The 19878-nt window shown below is 43.5% G+C and overlaps 1 protein-coding gene across 2 annotated transcripts in view; it reads left to right on the top strand.

Annotated features, from left to right (window-relative positions):
- The window catches only part of RNLS (renalase, FAD dependent amine oxidase), a 72437-nt gene extending 58038 nt beyond the window's left edge, over positions 1 to 14399 (top strand). For both annotated transcript variants that reach the window (XM_065671150.1, XM_065671151.1), the window contains exons 6-7: positions 8729 to 8904; positions 14108 to 14399. In XM_065671150.1, the coding sequence (XP_065527222.1) occupies positions 8729 to 8904; positions 14108 to 14260 (329 nt within the window). In that variant the 3' untranslated portion in view covers positions 14261 to 14399. The remainder of the gene's footprint in view (positions 1 to 8728; positions 8905 to 14107) is intronic.
- Positions 14400 to 19878: the final 5479 nt, after the last annotated feature.

Here is a 19878-nt window from a genome sequence, read left to right as displayed (position 1 = left end):
TTTCCATGCTCCTGACCTCCAGAACATTTCAGTGAGATGTACAGCAGCACCTTGCTGTCCTTCGTTCGCCCTTTTTTTTTCTGGGGGGGGGGGGGGTGTCCCATTGCTGATGTTTTAGCACCATGCCCCACTCATCATACTTCCCATTCTTCCATTCTTCAACCTTGACTGGTTGTGATTCATCTGAAGAAGATGGTGGTGAAAATGAAAATGTAAGCATTCAGAGAGAGAGACAGCAGAAATATTCAGGCTATGATTTATGTTGGATCTCCTGGGTGAAGCAGCTGAGATCTTTCAAGGTAGTCATCCTTCCCCAAAAGCCATCACCTTCTCCAGCTGATGTCTGAATGGTCCCACTTCCACTGTTGCTCCCCTATGCCATATACACTGTCCCTGTATATTCAGTTTTGTGTTATTTCTCAAGCACCCGCATGCATGCATCCCTCCATTGCAATAATCTTAAGAGGGAAAATTGCTTTACTGCCCATCAGATGTGGCTGCAATGCTTATCATGTGGTGTATATCCTCAACAGATGGAGGAACGTGGCTGCAGTTCTCTAAGCACAAGTAAAAGTGACTAATGGATAAGACACAAACAGAAATTTGATTTTTCTGGTGTTTCTACACATACTTTGATGTATCCACAATTAAGGAGATTTATTTAACCCTTGTTACCACCTCAAATACTAACGTTTTGATTAACAGCATTGAACTATAGAAATCCAAATGAAATAGCTCTAGCTTTCTGATAAGGGACTCTTCATTAAACACGTAATTATCAAAAAAAATAGCTCCATCTGTATGACATCTACCTAAAGGCAAGTAGTGTAGCCCTCAAAGAATAAAAGGGAAAGTCTAGCCTTCACTATGAAAGTCCCAACTGTCCTTTTCGTTTGTATGAGACATAGTAGTCCCTGCTTTGACTCATTTATTAAAGCAGAGAATAAAACTTTCTCTTACGCAGGTTTCATATTTTATCAGTGAAATACCTGTAACAACCTTGTTGATATAATTATACAATAGAATGGGTTCATTAGCAGAGCTGGTGAGTTGCAGTCTGTAATTCTGTAGAAATCTCAGCCTTTGCTCTTAGAGTTGCACACTTCCCTCAGGACCACTGGCACCTCGCTGTGTTGTAATGAGCTGCAGAGCTCTGAATCGCTGCTTGTTGCATGGCACTTGCAGACTCATAACGCTTTTTCTGGCTAGGATATATGGCAGCATCCCCTCTCTTTTTCTTTTCCCCTTGATTTCTTTATGCAGACTGCTCAAGGGTTGCTGGTTCTTCAGACATCTAATGTGTAATGGTATTCTTTAAATCGTAAGTTTGCATTCAACATAACTGTCATCAGCATGTCCCATGAACTTCTGTAATGGAGAACAAGCCAGATGAACATGCCATCTTTCTGTTAGTCCAGGGGGGTGAAACAGAGCAGCATGACTTCTCAGAGTTTGTCTTTGTTTACACTGTTAGAAGAGGAATTGAGTCTTCTGTGATGGATTAACCCTCACTGTGATGGGGAGGAGGTAGTGAGCCTGACCCAGGCACAGCTTAGACTGCTGGGTGGGGAAGGCACCCAGGGAAGTCCCTGGCAGCTCTTCTTGGCAGCACAACATTACCACCATTAGTTGGCTTCATTGTGACACAACCTAGTTCCTTGCTGATAACTATGGGTGATTTCTGTTTTCTTCCTGATTTATGTGGAAGTATCGATAATAAGGCTGTAGTTTCTATTTTTCTGTACTGCTGTTACCACCGTAATCTGGAGCATGTTGATCCTCTGAGAAGGAAGGCTTTTTGCATCAGCTGAGGATCTCAGCTGCTGTTCTTAAAACTGCGTCTCTGTCTGCAGAGGTAATGTGCTTGAGCATTACGTAAGAAAGAGCCTACAAGAACTGTATCTCGAATTCCCTGTGTGGTATGAATGAATATTAAATATTTGTGTGATTGGCTGCCTTAAACACCCCATAAATATTTATAGCTGGTCATTGGGACAGTGGGAATTCTTCAGCATAAAATATTTCAAGCCTTATCTAAGTAATACTGCAGTCTTTGCATCTCTTTACATTCTGGAGGACTAAAGATAGATGACAGATAAAAATGGAATCTTTTGCTTCAGGATTGCAAGGTTATATAATGTAAAGGGAAGATTCGTCTTGCAGGTTTTCAGGATCAGTGTAATTCTTGAGTATCCTTTTTAATTTTAAAATACAGATGCCTTTATCGTCTCAGTACTGACATGAGAACTTTCAGGAAGATGGAAGAGTTACAGAGTTATTTAGGTTTTCCACTCATTACATGGCCAGTTTCTTCATAATCCCCTGCCTGCCCTGCCTTCCTTCTAGAAAACTAATAAGAAGCTGCCTGTAAGGATAATGGAATACTCAATTTCTGAATATAAAAAAGTTAGTGCCATTCTTTACATGGAGTCTTCCAAAATGTGCTTTGCAAGACAGAGCAGATTTTATTCCAGGGAGAATCCAGGACCTTATGAACCACAAGAATTTCTGAGGATAACTTGGAAAGGTTGCTAACTGTTTTGCTAAATAGCAGCATGGCATTTTGAAAGCAAACCTCGATCTCTCTTGCTTGCTTGCTAGGTGTGGTAAAGTTAATCACTGTTCTTTTTTTTTATTTTAGATGCAGTTTTATATGGCCTGCATGCATGTCTTTTGGCAGCCTGCTGACCCCTCCCAGGGAGTAGGGATACAGTTCCAGCATCTATGCTGCCCTCCATGTTAACCCAGCAGTATTTCCTTTACAGCCTAGCTTCGAGGGTTTGTTTGGTGTGGCAGTGATGAAGCCCTTCCCCTTCTCTTCATGCTACCCAGGACCAGAATGGGTTTTGGATGGCAAAACACATCTCCCCAATAAGATTCAAAAGTCCTGAGGGACAGGAAGCAAACCCATATCTTGTTTTTTTATCAGTATGTGTTCTGACTTCAGGTTTTCACAGAGCCATAGAACGGTTTGGGTTGGAAGGGACCTTCAAAGATCATCTAGTCTAACCCTCCTGACCTTGGCATAGATTCACCAGGGAAGAGTAGCTTTTACATTTTGCAAGGGGGAAGATTTTTGTGATCAGAAGTTATGTTTTGTTTTAGTGAGGTGTTTATGCTTTGGTGATCTCTCCTTCCCCTTCCTTCCCTGAGACCGATGGTAAGGAGGACATGGCCACCACAGAACCTGACTTTAAACCCTTAATATCATCTGAGAACTTCCCAGGACAGAAGAAGGTCCTCATGGGAGGACTTGGCACCAGGGGCTGTTCATATTGTCACTGTCCTGCAGTACAGAGTGTGTGGAGGAATTTGCCCACAAGTCTTTTTATCCCACCATAATAGTAACAGCTGCACTTCTAGCCCAGGCAGCTTTGCTTGAGCAGCTTCACCCAGGACACCATGCTCTTCTATCCTACCTATTATCCTACAATAAATGTGTTATTCAAAGCTAGGAGCCACCTTTCTGATACCAGATGCTCTTGAGCCACAAGCCACTATGCTGGGGATGTGGCCCTGGGCTTTGTTCTCTATGCTTTTCCCCAGGACATCTTTTAGTAGCCCCATCATTTTCCTGAAAGCTAATACTCCTAACAGGCTTAATCCTGCATAAATTCTTGCTGCCAGCAGTCTATCCTCTTTTTTTTACCCAGCCTGTGTGATTCTTCCAGCTGGGATTTAATGATGAGTGTTGAGACAGTCCCAAAATGTTAAGAAGCTGATGGCCACCTTCTGCTTACTGTCCAAACATCTTTCCCCTCATTTCCAGCTTGTAGGTTAAAAATCAGTTTCCCCAGAGAGGTCAACATGGGGAGACTTTGCTAGTACTTAATTCAGTTATAACTGGCTGAAGTGCAGTGTATGGTGAGCTCTAATTGCTTTCGTGCTTTCTGTCCTTGACGCCCCTTCAGGATAGTTCATATGTCTCCTACCTGTGACAGCTTCTACTTCACAGTACTCAGTGTTGGAAGTCTTCCTTGTCTGTTTTCATGGGCTTATACAAACCTACTGGGCCTCAGTTGGAGGCAGCATGGTTGGGGCCTCTGGTCTGACCCTGCTCCCAGCAGTTCAAACATCACAGCTGCAGCAGGTGTCCAGGTGAATCAGGGTAGACCTCAAGGATGGAGACGCCACCACCACTCGAGGCCCCATCTTAGGAATACCCCACTCCCATGGGAAAGGGCTGTATCCTCATGTCCAGTTGGGATTTTCTGTTGTTGCAGTTGTGCCTATTGGCTCTTGTCCTGTCGCTTTGCACTTCTAAGAAAAGTCTGGCTGTGTCATCTCTGTCACCTTCCCTTTAGGATGTGGAAGGTGCAGTTAGAACCTCACTTTTCAGTTCCCCACTTACTTAATTCTACATTTGTTTTATTTCCTGTATTTTCAATTCATCCATTTTCCTTTTCCATGTATGTGGTTTCAGACTTGCTAAGAGGGGAAGACACTGCTGATCAGTGCAGCTGGACTTCTGCTCTAAGGTGCTTCAGCATCTCCCATAAGGTCTTTGTGAGCTAGACTTTTCTGTGGGGGATTGGTGGAACTTCATACTTTGAGACAAAATAAAGGGATTTATTCATCTCTACTACTTTGCTTAGCCTTGCAGGCTGCTTGGAATGATTACATATAGATTGTGGTGGTGGCCAAGACATCCCAAAGATGATGGCCATGTTAAATCTGGGGCCCACTTCAGAGCCTGGCTCCACCACTCTTCCCATCCCTATGAACAAGCTACTCCACAGTCTGCAGGGTCTGCACAGCCTCAGCTACTGCTGCTGGGCCCAGCAGGGATGTAGCAGCTGCTGCAACACCTTATCTGTCACAGAGTGGATGCTGGGCTGGCTCAGCCAGAAAACATTCAGTTCTTTTCTGTTTACATGGACCTTGAAAGTTAAGTGTTTATTCTCACATTTGTCGCTTTGCATCTACTATCCTGTGTTGGTCCTGTGCAATGCAGCAGAGCAAAAGAAATTAACAGTAGAATGAGGAAAGCTTAATGCAGGAGTGAAGGAAATCTGTAGTATTGCATATTCCCTGTGCCATGGAAGAAAGTCCAAAGCTTGGGCACATACTATGTCTGCCAAACTGCTGTTGCTGCACAGAATGATACCAGCACTTCTCTTCCTGGATGCAGCCTCAACAGGGTCTCTGCACAAAAAGCCACTTTCTTCCTGGTGCAAATCAACAGAGGCAGACCAGAAGGGACAGGGGTAAGCACCAGATCTTGCCACTGTGGTGATGCAGCTCACAAAGGAGGGAGAGCCAGGCACAAGCTTGTTGCTTGTAGTTTTTCAGTGGGGTCTCTCAGCAACTGCTGCCAACTCTGGCAGGGTGGCTCCTTGCTCATTAAGCAAGTAGGTGTAAGCTACAGCCAACTCTGCCATCTCATTCAAGGTGTGATCTACCTGGCATCTTATGCCTTCCACTTCATCAACTGATCAGACTAATTGCCATGCAGCTGGGATGAGAACTGAGAGAAGTTGAAAGCTCTTATTCTGCTTCCATTCACCCTTAGATCATTACCCCTCATACTGCCAAGTGTTCTTGGCCATGCCACATCTCACATGCTACTTTGTCATCTACTAGCATGACTGTAGATGGCGTGCATTCTTGCCACAGATAAAAGAAATTAAAATCTCATGAGAAGCCCTGCCAGAGGCTATAATTTTTAAGCTAACTGTTGCAGCCTGATCTAAATGCACAGGGAGAAAAATGATGGGTTTATCTCTGCAATGGCTGAACAGTCGCTCATACCCAGTGCATCAAGGGTGAGGTACACCCATTGTTTTCAGGGAAAAGTGTATTTAAAACTCCTCTCTAAGCCAGTGTTTTTGCAGGAGAAAGAAAAGGGCTTCAGGCTAAACTTGATCCTTGCAGACTGCATATTTCAGTACTGGAAGGCTGTGACTCAGTGGCCTCTGGAAGCTCTCCAAGCTATCAGTAGCTCAAAGGAGAAATCAAAAACTCAACGAACTGCCTGTTCTCCTGAAACTTGTTTTGTACATGCTGTGGAAGAGATGAGAGATTTGAAAGAAGGCGGCCCTGTCCAAGAACCATTGGCTATAACAAGTCACAGCAAGCAATGAGTATGTTATTAAAAAGTTAGATGTCTTTTAGTGAGCCTTTTTGCCAAGTTTATGTGGAATGAATTTGCCAGAATACCATGCACACTATAATAACTTCCAATGCACCTAATAGGCTTCCCTACTTGGTCTGCTGTCCCTGAATCTGTATGTAGGAATGTCAGAATACCTGTTTTCTCCCCTAAAATGGGAAGGAGAGACTGAGTAGCATTTCTGGTGGTTTTGCAGACAACTGGAAAAGCTGTATTGAACAGAAATATGCCCTGTGCTAGCCTGTGAAACCAGGCTTCGGGGTGGTAGGAGAAATCTCAGGAAGATGAGGCTGAAGCTGGATGTTAGGTAATCAGTTAATCAGAGCTCAGGGAAGAAGGTGGCCTGGTTGGTTGACTCTGCTTCTAGACAAGAGTGATCTTTGTTTCATAGTCGTTAGTCCCCAGATCTCCCTTGCCTTCACCCCAAATCCATTGTTGGGTGGGTATGTTGGGCCTGTCCATCCCCGGTAGCTCAGGCATACTTTCAAGCCCAAGATACAAAGAGCAAAATCAGTACCTCAGATTATAGGAAACAAACTCAGTTTTTGGACACTTCAGGAAATTGCCCAGGAAAAGAGCTGTAGTACTTGTTGAAAACAGAGCTTGCAAGCCCAACCCAGGGAGTGAAGGGAGTGATCTTCTGCTCTTAGGTGTGCCTTATATAACGAAAAGCAGCACCATGTCTTGGTGCCTGCAGACATGGCCTGTGAGGGTGCATTTCTGAACACAACCAGGAAACATCTTCCCACCTTTTTTACCACATTTGCACAGTTTTTGAGAGCAAGGGCTGACTGAGCTGCCCACCCAAGAGACTCATTAAGAGATCCTTCCTTAAGTTAGAGGAAGTTAAAGCCATTGCTTTCATGCTTGCTGTGGGTGCTAAGACTCGGTACTCCTGCACCTCAGTAGTGTATTCTGAAGTATCAGCCCAGGACAGAAAGCTTATCAGAAGAAGACATTTTGGTTGCCTTTGAAAAGCTGGAATTTTTCATCTTCTCAAAGGGAATTTCCAGCTGGAGGAGCTGGAGCTGGACATCACCAAGAGAGAGATAAAGAGTTCTATCAAGGTTGGTACCTGAAGGCCAGAACTAGTCAGAAAGTGTTCAGCTGCCTTTTTCTTTGTGGATCCTTTGGTCATAAAACGCTCATTTGCTGAAACTAAAATGTTTTTCTAGGAATGTGCTAATTCAAACATTTAGCCTCCAAAAGGTGGAATTTCAGTTTGACGGAGTGAGAGGGGATTGCTTAATTTAACAACCAGCTTGTTGAGTTTGAGCTCTCACCTGAAATATAGCAGAACCCAGGTTGTGCCCTTGCACCGGCAAATGCATCCTGCTCATTTGAAGTGAAACAACCCCAGCAGGAATGGCTCACACAAGGATTTTCTCGGTCCTCATCATGCATTGGCACAGGGAAATCACTGAGCCTGAAAATCCCCTATTCTAGGCAGTGTCTCTGGCCACTGGTTGTTGGCTGTCCAGATGTCTGTAAAGTGGCAAGCCAACATGCCATCAGGGACCAGAGTCTCTTGCTGTAGAGCACCTACAATCAGCCCCAGTTGTAGTGAAGTTTGGCTAAGTCTGCTGGGATGAACATCAGCACTTGAGGTGCCTTCAGTTCCTTCCCTGACACTGCAGCCTGGTTGATTTTTAAGGGACAAATTGTTCTTTTCTTTTCTTTTTTTTTTTGGGGGGTGGGTGGGTCTCATTTGCACATATGTGCCTGAGGGCAGAAGTTACTGAAAGTTCACACTCCCCAACACATGCATATTGATTTCCTGGAAGTTCCTAGAGCAGCAAGATTTGTGTTCACTTGTGCAGGACAGAAGGAAGTACTGATTTCTCAGTCTAACCTGCCCTGGCTTCTGTTCCACTTCTTCCCTTCCATGAAGGTAAAGTACTGGTTTTGTTCTAGCCTTTCAACCACGTAAACACTGTTGCATGGTAAATGCCTTAATCTTACAACACAGCTGGGTGAGCTTCAGCCTTTGGTAAAGAGTTTCCCCTTTTCCATTGCCAGTGATGACATGAGTTCCAGATGCAAGTGTAGCCCTTTGAGAAGCCTCACCTCCAACCCAACTCCATTGCAGTTAGGTGGCAGCACCCACGTGCCTCCAAGTGCACTGCTGTTGTAGGGGCAGCAATTCTTACTATTTGTAAACCTGGATGGAAAAATGTCTACAAATTACATGTTTTTAATTCTTGTTCTCTTTTGCCAGTTTGCCACAATTACCAGGCGGTTGCCCTCTTTGTAGAGCCTGTTAAAATGTCTTGGAGGAAGCAGGGAAAGAGTTTGCTTCCAGTGTGTTCCTTGCTCCTTCTGCTGCTGCTTACAGGGTGTAGGAATGCCTTGAGGTTCCTCTAGGAGATGTGTGGAACTAGGGTTATTGGAATGGGAAAACCATCACAGATTTCGCAAAAAGCCTGTATTTCTTCACCGTGCTTCTTGTGAACAACTTGTGTTGTTACTCCTTGTGTTTTTTTCCAGCTGGAAGAACACAGTGGTGCCACAGATATTTTTGTTCTTGAGTCCTGGGCTAGAGGCACATTGTCAGCATGCAGAGAAGGCAGGTATTAATGAGTAATCTTTCAAAAACATCTCTCTTCTTTATTTCAGAGTCTCCCGAAATTGGGCCCTCAGTTGTAGTTCACACAACTGTGACATTTGGAAGCGAATACCTGGATTCAGACCCTACAGAGGTGCAGCAGTTAATTCTCAGTTACCTGGAGAGGATTGTGCCATCCCTACCTAAACCATCCAGCATCAAGTGTCAGAAATGGAGATACTCTCAGGTACTCTCAGGTGGTATCAGTCAGCTGCGAGGATGCTGCTGGGGTAGGGCTGTAGTACAGACTTTCAGGGCACTGCAAGAAACAGAGCATCATACAACTCAGTGGTTTTCATCCTCAGTGAGCAAGAGGGAAGGGGATAGTTGCTTGATATCCATAATACATTCTTCCATGTAGCCATGGACAGCATCTAAGGCTGGCCAACAATAGCCAGATCATTTCTAGTCATCTTTTTTATGTAGTGGACCTTGATCAACAGTACATTGCAGCACTCCTGACAAGCAGAGACAGGAGCAGTGCACAGCAAGTAAATCCCACATACTTCAGTGGGATTTTAGCTGATATTTAAAACTATGACTTGACCTGTCTCTTCTGTATATGAAAGTATGTGGCATTATTAGCAAAATTCCCAGTTTACCACAGAGTAGCAGAAGTCCTTGCATTCAGACATACTGTTATTGTTTGATTTGGTCCAGTTCAGTTTAATAGTATGTTATGCGAAAAATATTTTAAAGTAAACTACCTAAGAGTAATAATAGCAAAATGTGTATATTTTACAGACTTCTTTTAGAAATCCAAGGAAATTGTTGGCAGTTGCCTAAAGTATTGGAGTGTATCTACGTGTTTACCAAAGCCTCTTAAGTTAAATTACATTGGTGAAATTCAATGTGGAAGTTGATGCAAAATATTTACTTAAAGCAGTCCCCTAAAAATTTTTCCTCTTATGAAATCTGGAAAAGTTACTGGAGATGACTGTTGTGAAGTCTGCTCATACCCTTTGATCTGCATCCAGTTTAGGAACCTGGTCTCATTAACACAAAGTTTATTTTTCTGACTCATACAAAAATCATGGTGTGTTTTATATGTTGCTCTTTATCAGTTCATGGGGTTTTTTTGCTAGTAACATTATCTCTGTACAGTTGTCGCTCTTATGTTATCTTTTTCTGGTTGTGACTTCTGATCTTTTCTTCTGTGCTATTACCTGCCTGCTTCAGACTACTTGTGAACACAAGTGTCTTTCGAATAGACAGACACTTGGTTTACCCCTTTGGAAAGGGAGTACTAAGTGACAAGTATTTTAACAGAATTAATACACCCCAGATACTGCTGCTATCACAGAGCTGTATCATAAAATTTGTCAAAGTCAGCTACTTTGTTTATGTCTGCAATGGAAGGTCTTAATCTGTGTTTTCCTTGTACTACTTACACTTTTAGCATAGGGTCAAAAACAACATGTGAGCGTATGCATCATATATTGCCCATTCTGATTCATTTCACCATGAAAACATAGAATCATAGAATAGTTAGGGCTGGAAAGGACCTTAAGATCATCAAGTTGCAACCCCCCTGCCATGGGCAGGGACACCTCACACTAAACCATGCCACCCAAGGCTTCATCCAACCTGGCCTTGAACACTGCCAGGGATGACGCATTCACAACCTCCCTGAGCAACCTATTCCAGTGACTCACCACCCTCACAGTAAAGAACTTCTTCCTTATATCCAGTCTAAACTTCCCCTGTTTAGGTTTGAACACATTACCCCTTGTCCTGTCACTACAGTCCCTAATGAAGAGTCCCTCTGCAGCATCCTTGTAGGCTCCCTTCAGATACTGGAAAGCTGCCATGAGGTCTTCTCCAGGCTGAACAGCCCCAACTTTCTCAGCCTGTCTTCATACAGGAAGTGTTCCAGTGCCCTGATCATCCTCGTGGCCCTCCTCTGGACTTGTTCCAACAGTTCCATGTCCTTTTTATGTTGAGGACACCAGAACTGCACACAATACTCCAGGTGAGGTCTCATAAGAGCAGAGTAGAGGGGCAGGATCACCTCTTTTGACCTGCTGGTCACGCTCCTTTTGATGCAGCCCAGGATACGGTTGGCTTTCTGGGCTGTGCGCGCACACTGAAGCTGGCTCATGTTCATTTTCTCATCAGCCAACACCCCCAAGTCCTTCTCCGCAGGGCTGCTTGAATCTCTTCTCTAAATGAATAAAGGAAAATACAAGAATGGCAGTTAATTTCTTGCTACTGAATAAAAAAATACTGCGTTCTCAATTGCATTCTACTAAACAACTATGCTTTTTGAAGCCTTGCAAATTATGGCAATACAGGATTTATTATAACCATGTATCTTTTGCTTCATCTTTTAGAGGTAGCTGGAACAGTGACTGTAGAAATGAACTCTTATTTTCCACAATTGCTTCAAAACTATTCTTGCCCTAAATCACTAGGTGTGTGTCCTGTTTATCTTTTTAAAAAGTACATCCAGATATGATACCACTGAATGATACTTTATTATTTTCTCTAACCACTGTACAATTTGGAGCTCTTCCCACTTTTTTCTCCTGCGTCTGTGCCTGCTTTTGACCATGCTGCTACTAACTAAAACCGCTGACTTCAGCAGCTGCTTGGGCTTTATGACTGTGTCACAGGAGGAATTATCACCAGTCTTTAGTTCAGTGGATCAATGTCAGTATGTCTTAGACTGCAAACAGGTCAGTGTAGGTCAGATCCGTTATCTCAATAAAGAAGTCTCTAATGCCACCCTATAAAATAATCACTACCTAAATTAAATATTTGGGACAGAGCTCCCTCTTTCTCTTAAAGCTATATTTGCTTTCAGTTATAATAAGCTGTTGCCACAGAAGCAAAGGGAACTGATAAGATAGGTGCATGTTTCCCTTGACTCTTAGACAGGATTTATCCTACTTGTTAATTAAGTCTGCCTATAACATCCTTCACATGGCCAAACACAATTCTGGGATTAAAATGCAGGCATTATAATTATCCATGGCAGATGAGGGATTAGGACTTCCAAACTTCCACTGCTGCAGCTCTGGATCCTCTGCTTTAATTACACTACGACACTATTAGCATTCAGAGCCAACAGTCCCTAACCCATCATGTTCCTTTGGCAGAGTCACTTTATATATATAAGGGATACTGGGAAAACACAGAATCATAGAAATTTGGCCTCTTCAGAGGGGATGTCAGAAGGGACCTCTTCAGGTCTCTAGTCCAACCTGTTGTTCAAAGCAGAACTGTCACCAGCACTAGGTGACCTCAACCATGGCTTTATCTAGCTGAGTCTTTGAAGTCTTTGAGGATGGAGATCCAACAGGCTGGGACATACAGCTGAGGGTAATTTGGAATTTATGTTGAACAACAGCTTCAGAAAAACTTAAAGAAGGGGTAGGATCATTTCTTTCCCCAGTCCTTATATTTAGAGTGTGCCCTTTACTACCTTTGAGCACAAAATCTTCCACACAGGCAAGAAGATGCAGGCTGAGATGTAAAAATACTCATCCTGTGCTCAAACCAGTATGACAAACCAGAAGTAGTTCGGTACAGTCAGCATCAAATACGCACTGGGTAGTCAAGAAGGAAGGACACTCGAAAAGCCTTTTTCTGCTAAACCTTTCTTTGTTGTTTACGCATAGTGACCTCAATCTGTAAGAAAAAATTGGGAATAAAGTACTGACCTAAAATTAGTGCTGAGAAAGACAATCTCCAGCTGGATTTACCATACATGGCTAGACTCTTCTGCTAAGTTAAATAATGGAGAATTGGTTGCAACTGGCTGCAACTTGATTTCAGAAAATTACCTCCTTTAAAGAGATGCTAACATGCCAGTAACACAAAATGCAGCCAGTAACATAAATGTGAATGTTTTGCAGCCGACCCGTACTTGGAAATGGCAGATAACAGAATGGTACTGGCTAGCTTAGTGTACATTTGAATCAATGGAAAAATTCCTTGGACTGAACAGGATGCCTTGGACTTTAGGTCTTGTTCACCGAAGCTGGCAGTTGTATGATGGGATACAGTAACGGTTTACTGCACAGGAATCCAAAACATTTCTTTGGACCAAAAGATATCTTTGAATCTAAAACATATCTTTGGATCAAAGGCAGAAAGTCAAGAAACAACTGAAAAAAATTGTGCTCATCATGCTTTATGATCTCTGTGGTTTGATCACTATTGCTGGTCTACTGCTGTGCTCCTGCTCTTCCATCTTTTTCCTTCTCTCTCTGGCTTTCTAGATGTTTTTTCCTCTTTTTCAGTGTTTCATCCTTATGGGTCTTGTTGGGTTTTTTTTCCTTTTCTCAGACTACTTCTTCGCACCTTCCTCCTCTGATCACTTCATCATCAAGTTGTCCCGCATTTTCTTATCTTTTTTATCCTTTCTGCCTGAGTTTGCCTTGCTCACATGTGTACCCTTAGGCCATTGCTGCTGCCTTACCTCTATTCTGAGATTCAACAGTGCTGCTCTGGCATGCACTGGTTTAGTGCAGTGTGGACACTCAGGTTTGAAACAGGCTACAACTATGTGTGACACAGCCAAGCATGGTAAAAACACAAATGATGTATACTTTTGTTCTGCCATTTGGCATACTTTGGTATTTGTCGTGAAATACAGCGTCAAAAGGTCTTGTTCTCCACATGAATTCCAGGTAGCTTCAGATTAATAGGTACTGGCCAAAGCAAAGTCCATTCCCTTTTAGAAATATTATACAGAACAGCTCAAGAGTTGCCACTCCACAGATAAAAGTTTAATTGAGGGTGAAGTGCCGGGGAAATTATATTGAAAATGAATACAGTGCATATATTGAGAATGATATTAAATATTTGTCAAAGCAACTTTATTCAGAACTTGTCCCATGCTACTTACAGAGGAGGTGTTGGCTGTATCTCTAGCGGTGTCTAAAATTTGTTGTACTACTCAGATGAAAAAGGAGACCAGCATAACAGAGCTGGAGACAGGGTGGGTTGTCCCAAGGCTATGTGTATGCTTATTCAGCAATGTGGAGCATGGGCAGGTCATCATGACAGTTATTGCAAGCCCGCCTTTACTGATGTGAGATCATTTATCTTCATACCTTTTGGCTTAGAGATCTCCATGCCTCATTTATCCAAGGTCAGGCAATTCGTTTCTGCTGAGACTGATGGAGAATGAGACAGGGCAGGGCTGTAAAGTTTCTAAATTTCTACATACAAGAAAGCTTTATTTTAATTATCTAACTCCAGAAGAAAAATACCATATTTTGCTATGGTATGCTGATCGTTGATGCTTGGACCTACAGTCTGGGATGGAAGGGGTGCTTTGTTTGAAGGCATGTTTCTCAAGAATACAGACCTTTCTGGTGTGAAATTCAGGTAAATAAAACACTTTATTTTCCATCGGCATGTATGCTTTTCTTTTGCAGGTTACAAAAGCTGTGCCAAATTCTCTGGGACAGATGATTCTTCATACTCAACCTCTCCTGGTTTGTGGGGGCGATGGATTTACTCGTTCCAACTTTGATGGCTGCATAGATTCTGCTATGAGTCTTGCAGAGGTTGTGAAGTCTCATTTATAACAATTACAAAGTCAGCTGCTAAACTTAGTCTAGATTTATGATGAATTTTACTATAGTGGATTAAATTCTAGTTTGGTGTTAACATCACTGGCCTCTATCTTGCAAAAATAAAGGAAGATCTATTGGTGTGCTTTAATAATTATTGGGATGGAACTGAATTTCATTTTGCGTGGTTACTTTGCTTGAAGTAGAGCTTTTTCTGGCTCTAGTCAGAAGCACTGAGCTTGAGAGAGTCTCCTGATACTTTTAAAGCCCCTGAAAAGTATGTCAAGGAGAGGAGCCTGAACTAAAACAGCACAAAACCCCATGGAGCTGCAGAGTTTACTCCTCCAAGCATTTCGAGCCCTGGAAGTGACAGAAGGAACATGCACAGTTGATCCCAGAGCTTTCATATTTACATGCAGGTATTTCTTCTGGTGCAGATCAGCCCTGGTCATGGGTTGTGTTGACATGGTGTTGGCCATGTGGAATCAGTGATGGGCATACCTTGCTATGCTTCTCAAGTTGCATGGTCTATGCAAGGTCTAACCATGTCTCCAGGCATGGACAACTTATAAATGAGGGATAATAGTTGTCTGCTGATCAGCTTTCTTTGCCCACAGTTTTCTGGAGTCCTGGTTGGAGATTGCTGGAAGAGCTCATTTAAGAGTTCAGTGGCGTTACTGGCAGTGGTGTGCCACTGAAATATGGTACCTGTCCTGGATGCGGTCTAAGCAGTATCAGCCCAGCTATGCTCATAAAAGCAAGAATGTTAAAGGGAAGACATGCATGCTTCTCACAGCAGTAGGACTGCTATCCCAAAGTCATCTTGGAAATAGACATTGACATCTGGGCTGTGACATGAGCTTAACACAGTAAAGCAGACTGGCCAGGAAAGTGAGTGAACTTAAAGTAATTCAGTATGTGCCAGTGCGTCATAGCTCTTTACTGGTCCAGACTTCCCTGAGCAAACAGCAGCCCTTTTCTCCTTCCAGGTGGTGGGGGAGTCAGGGTAGGAGCAGCCAGTATGGAAGCTCTTTGCCTGGCAAATGCCAAGAGGAAGGAGGAAAAGAATTGTATCTAAGCATGGTCAATGGCAGTGTGTTAATATGAAAACTGGGCTGACATTTCAGGCAGTTACATCATGACCCCTTTGAGTTTAAACTAATTTGAAATAAACAGCCAGTCTGAAAGAAAGGTGGGTTCTAGACAGCTCTATACTTTGTCTTGGCAGAACAGATGTAGAAAGAGAGGGACAGATCCAGGGAAGGATATAAATACATGTGTGAGTGAATGAACAAGGAATTTGATTTGAAATACTAAAAAATAATCAGCAAGTATAATGGTGTTGAAAATGCTACTGGTCACAGTTTCAGGTATGTCGAAGGTACTAAATTGTGTTTGTGAAGTAAATTTTGAAATTACTCAGAAATTAACCAAGAAATAATGTATTTATTCTAAATCTGGCTTTAACTTGCCCTTCCTCTTAAATCACGTGTCACAAGTTTAGTACCTCTCTATCCTACAGCACTAAAAATAACAAAATGCTATTTTCAGCAGACAGAATTTTAACCATTAGAGAAGTGCATTCAGCCTCTTCTTCTTTTACCCCTCCATTTCACAAAAATCTGACATCCTGTATTCACAGTAACAGAACGCTGTTATCTGCTGCATTTGACTGTTTCTAATGCAGTATTTTAAGTGACAGTAAGAACTTTAAAACTTAATTTTAAAAACATATTTGAAGGACATTACATGACACCATACAGTTTTATTGATTCTTTTTTTCTTCTTTCCATGAAGCCCTTGAGTTTAAAATCAGGTGTTGTTACTGTGTCTGAACCAACCAGCTTCAAATCCTCGGGTTTCAATCGCTGTGTGTTGTGGAGAAACAGGGAAGACTGGTGCTCGTGTATGTGCAAAAGTCTTTTACAAAGGCATGTGAACTCCTGTCTTCCATAGATCAAAGTATTCATGAAGAGCCACATGGTCATGGAATAAATCCAATTTGGTGAAGCATTTAGCATTGGCTTGATTTAGCACAAGTCCAAAAGCAACTAAAGTCCCAGCTGAAATAAGGGTTTATGTTGCAGTGTTGGAAAGCCTCAAAGAGTCCTACCCCGCAGAGGGTGGCATACAGAAGCATCCAAGCCCCATTTTTCATATGTGCTCCTCAGTTTCCATCCAGACCAGGCTGTCCTGCAGACCCCCAAAGGAGTAACATGCTGGACAAGAGAGTATTCTGCTGGATTATCAGTTCCCTTTGAAGATGTCACCATGGCAGGCAGGGGACCCATCCCACCATTCTGCCTTCATGCAAGCTCTGCTTTAGTGCACAGGGAAGGATGTGGGTCCTTTTCCTGCAAGGGTGAAGGAGCAGGCTGTAACTTTAGGGGATCTTTACAGACTCTTTGCTTGTGCTGTTTTCCTTATCATCACTCTTTGTTTTCTGCTCCTTTCAGCAAAGATGGATTTTGCAATTCCTTCCCCTTTCTTCCATTTTGAATGGAAGCAAGCCAAGCCGCTAAAACTCCAAATAGAGATCAATTCTGAAAGCATGTGACTTGCAGAAAACTGGAAATGAGGCATCTTTGACTTAATGCTGTGTGTTGTTCCTCTCACTGCCTCGCAAACAGGCGTGCTCTGAAGAGCTATGATGCTGTCACGGGGGCTTTATAACAGCAACAGTTTTCAATACCACAAGTGACAGATAAGTGGAGATGTCTCTGACCCCATCCTTTCAACAGTCTTACAGCTTTGGTCATTGTGAGACCTCAAAATACCCATTAATAAGCAAATCACAGATTCAGAGATTTTTCAGAGATTTTTCAAATTATGAGATTTTCAATTCAGAGGTTTTCGAATGTGAATCACGATGAGTCTCAAATTGCTCCCATCCTTCCTTCTATCATTACAGTGTATCCCAACACCTTTTTCCTATAGCTTCCTCCCAGATTAAGATGACTTACACAAGATGACTTACACAAAACCACCTTGTTTTTTTAAGGCGGAGTAGAAAAGTTCACGGGCATGTTTGTCTGGACGCACTCCAGACAGCAGGCACTCAAGGTCTCTGTGGGGTTCCTGTAGCGATATCTCATTTTCTAGATGTGAACAGGGAGACAACGGTATTAACTTTCCCACACAGGGTGGGTAGCGAGTGGTGATGTTTCAAAGAGTCCACTGTATCCAAAGGGTAGCAACAGAGGAGACTTGTCTGGTTTATTTCCTGGGCTTTTCCCTGGATGGATGTTATTTTTGATTAACTGGCAGATCCATCAATTACAACTACTATCTCCTTGTTCCCACACAAGGGTGACGGCTGCGTCTGATCTCCTATATGTCACAAGCCACAGCTAGTGCCCAAAGTTGAATTAAAGCGTTTCAGCTCTGAGACGACAATGTTACTGTCTTCCTCATCACACGGAAAGACAGGGGCATAAATGCTCAAAGACTTTTAACTCAAAGTTGTGTTAACTTCCACCCAGTGAAGATCGCTTTGAAGGGCTGGCTCATGGCATCAAATGCTTTTGCAATGTATTCAGCTGCATGAGACACATTTTGCTGATCTCTGAGTGTTTAACTGTACTTTTAGGTCTCTAACAGCAACCCTTCCTTATTGATTACTGTCCTACCAAGACTGGCATCAGCTGTGTGTTTCACCAGGAAAGATTTTGTACTATTGGCCAAATAGCAGGCTAGGTGTTGGCAGGAAGGGTTGGTAGACACAAGTACACCTTGTCATTTCCTGCTAATAGAAACATCGTGAGAGCTGTGGCTCAGCCAGGTATGATCCACCCAACATTTGTCTCGATGTAAGGCAATTTTTGCATCACAGCTGTTGCATGGTCCTCAATCATTTGAGAAAACCAAGTGTGCTGTAGTGACTCATCAGACCCCTTACTCTGCCACCTCTTCCACTCATAGGCCATCCTTGGTCATCTTTGCAGGCCTTTCTTCCTTCTTCTGGGAGGTGCATCCACATGCTGCCCTTGCAGAGGTGTTTTTGGAGACAGTACCGACTGAAATCTCTGGCATGGACAAGGAGATGCTTGGTGCTTTTCAGCCTAGGAGGCAGAACATGTGGCACATGTCCATGCTGTTGACACTGTGTCAGGGATACTAAGGTGGAGCCGTCATATCCCATGCCATCACAAATGTTGGAGGCCCTGGCAGAGCTGGGTTTGAAGTCATGGCACACCCTCTCCTGAAGGGCATCCTTCTGGCATAAGGTTAAAGCCTATAGGTAAGGATCCCACCCTGCTCTCTGGGTAGAGTGGTCTCTACGCAGTCCTGGCATCTGACCCTGCTTTGCAGATCCTTCAGATGGACTAAAAGTACTGTGAACTAGATTAAAGTCTTTTAGAAACCAGGTGTAACAGGAAGCCACAGGACTCTGCTGAGAGCCCATCAGAGCTGTAAAGCCTGACTCCAAAAAGTGCTATTAATGATGTGTTTAAAGAGCTCTCATTACCCCCAGTTTTACACCTGCAGCCCCAGCAAGGACAGATCTGTTTGTCCTGTGTCCCACTGTCAGAGACCTCTCCCTTCCCAAGGCAAGGAAAATATTGGATGCAGATACTCATCATGTGAGTTGCAGTGCCTTGGAGGAAAACATTCCACTCTAAACTAGCTCTAGGTGAGCTGCAGGGTGAGAAGCTGTGGCTGCATACAATAGCCCAAGTCCACAGGCACCTTCTCAGCTGAAGGCCAGGACTCTGCCATGTCCAGTGGACATGTCCCATGTCATGCTTGCTTGGGGGGAGCCCCTTTCCAACCCCTCCCCAACCCTTCCATCCAAACCAGGGCTGCATCTGCCCATATGCCAGGCTGCAGAGAGGATGTCTGTTATGACCCTGCCTGCATGGGAGCATATTGTAGCTGTTAGTTGGAATAACTCTGCCAGATCTATAAAACCATCTGCGCACCTCTTGGCGTGCTCAGTGCAGTTTGTGGGAATTTGGTCCATTTCTAAAAAGAGCTAGGAAGAGGAGACAAGTGCCCAGCTCCTCAGCTCACGTTGGTTCACAAACTTGCATGTCTCCAAGGTTCTGAGCCTTGTTTTTGTGCAAGCATATGAAAATAAGAGATTTTATTTTAACTTTTTAAAAGCAGCTGCAGATGGGAGGTGCTTCCCAGATGAAAATACACGATAGGTTTCCATAGCACTGAGCTGTGAAACATCCCAGAAGCCAAAGCCACTGGAGCCAGACCTGGTCTCCCAGAGGCTAGGATTTGCTAGAGATCTTCCTGTCCTTGGGATGTGCCAGCATCATCATATTTGGCTGTTCTAGAGGGCATGTGTGACTGAGAACGAAGGTATCTGGCCCAACCTTGCTCCCAGCAATGCCACAGCTACAGCAGGTTGCTCAGGGCCATGTCTGGGCGAGTTGTGGGCATCCCCACCCTCCACCATGACCACACTTCTTCTTGATGGAGTGACAGCATTGTACTGGCCCAGCACCTGCTTAAAAGCAGACATCGCTAAGCAGCAGCACCGACTTGGCATGCAATGCTGACAGATGAGTTCCTCTTTGAAATAATGCAAAGAAGAGGAACCTGGCCCCAGGCCAGCCAAATCGTGCAGTTGTGTCTGGGTCATGGCTCCCGACCTCAGCTGCAGACTGAGCCCTGGCACT

Source organism: Lathamus discolor, chromosome 3, assembly GCF_037157495.1.
Source record: "Lathamus discolor isolate bLatDis1 chromosome 3, bLatDis1.hap1, whole genome shotgun sequence".
NCBI classification, from domain to species: Eukaryota; Metazoa; Chordata; class Aves; order Psittaciformes; family Psittacidae; genus Lathamus; species Lathamus discolor.
Note: the sequence above shows the minus strand (reverse complement) of the source record. Positions and strands in the feature narration are given on the sequence as shown.